The 229-nt window shown below is 70.7% G+C and overlaps 1 protein-coding gene across 1 annotated transcript in view; it reads right to left on the bottom strand.

Annotated features, from left to right (window-relative positions):
* DAP (death associated protein) overlaps nucleotides 1-223 on the bottom strand; it is a 42,849-nt gene extending 42,626 nt beyond the window's left edge. Inside the window, exon 1 of the mRNA XM_010708504.1 lies at nucleotides 158-223. Coding sequence (XP_010706806.1) covers nucleotides 158-212 — 55 coding nt within the window. The 5' untranslated portion in view covers nucleotides 213-223. The remainder of the gene's footprint in view (nucleotides 1-157) is intronic.
* Between the last annotated feature and the right edge of the window lie 6 nt (nucleotides 224-229).

Below are 229 nucleotides of genomic sequence, written 5' to 3'. Positions count from 1 at the left end.
CCTGTGCCCAGCCCCGGCCGGGTGTTGCCCCGTTGCCGGGCGCGGTGCGCCCCTCGAGGCCTCCCCGTTCTTCCACCACCTCCGCCCCGGCCCTCCCCGAGGCCCGCCCCGAAGGCGATAAGAAAAAGAACGGAGAGACGGGACCCGGCGGCAGTACCAGCAGGAGGGTGTCCGGCCCGGGTCTCGGCTTTCTCTTTGGGAGGCGAAGACATGGTTACCCTGACAGCGC

This window comes from Meleagris gallopavo, chromosome 3 (assembly GCF_000146605.3).
Source record: "Meleagris gallopavo isolate NT-WF06-2002-E0010 breed Aviagen turkey brand Nicholas breeding stock chromosome 3, Turkey_5.1, whole genome shotgun sequence".
NCBI classification, from domain to species: domain Eukaryota; kingdom Metazoa; phylum Chordata; class Aves; order Galliformes; family Phasianidae; genus Meleagris; species Meleagris gallopavo.
This window is presented reverse-complemented; position numbering and strand designations above follow the sequence as displayed.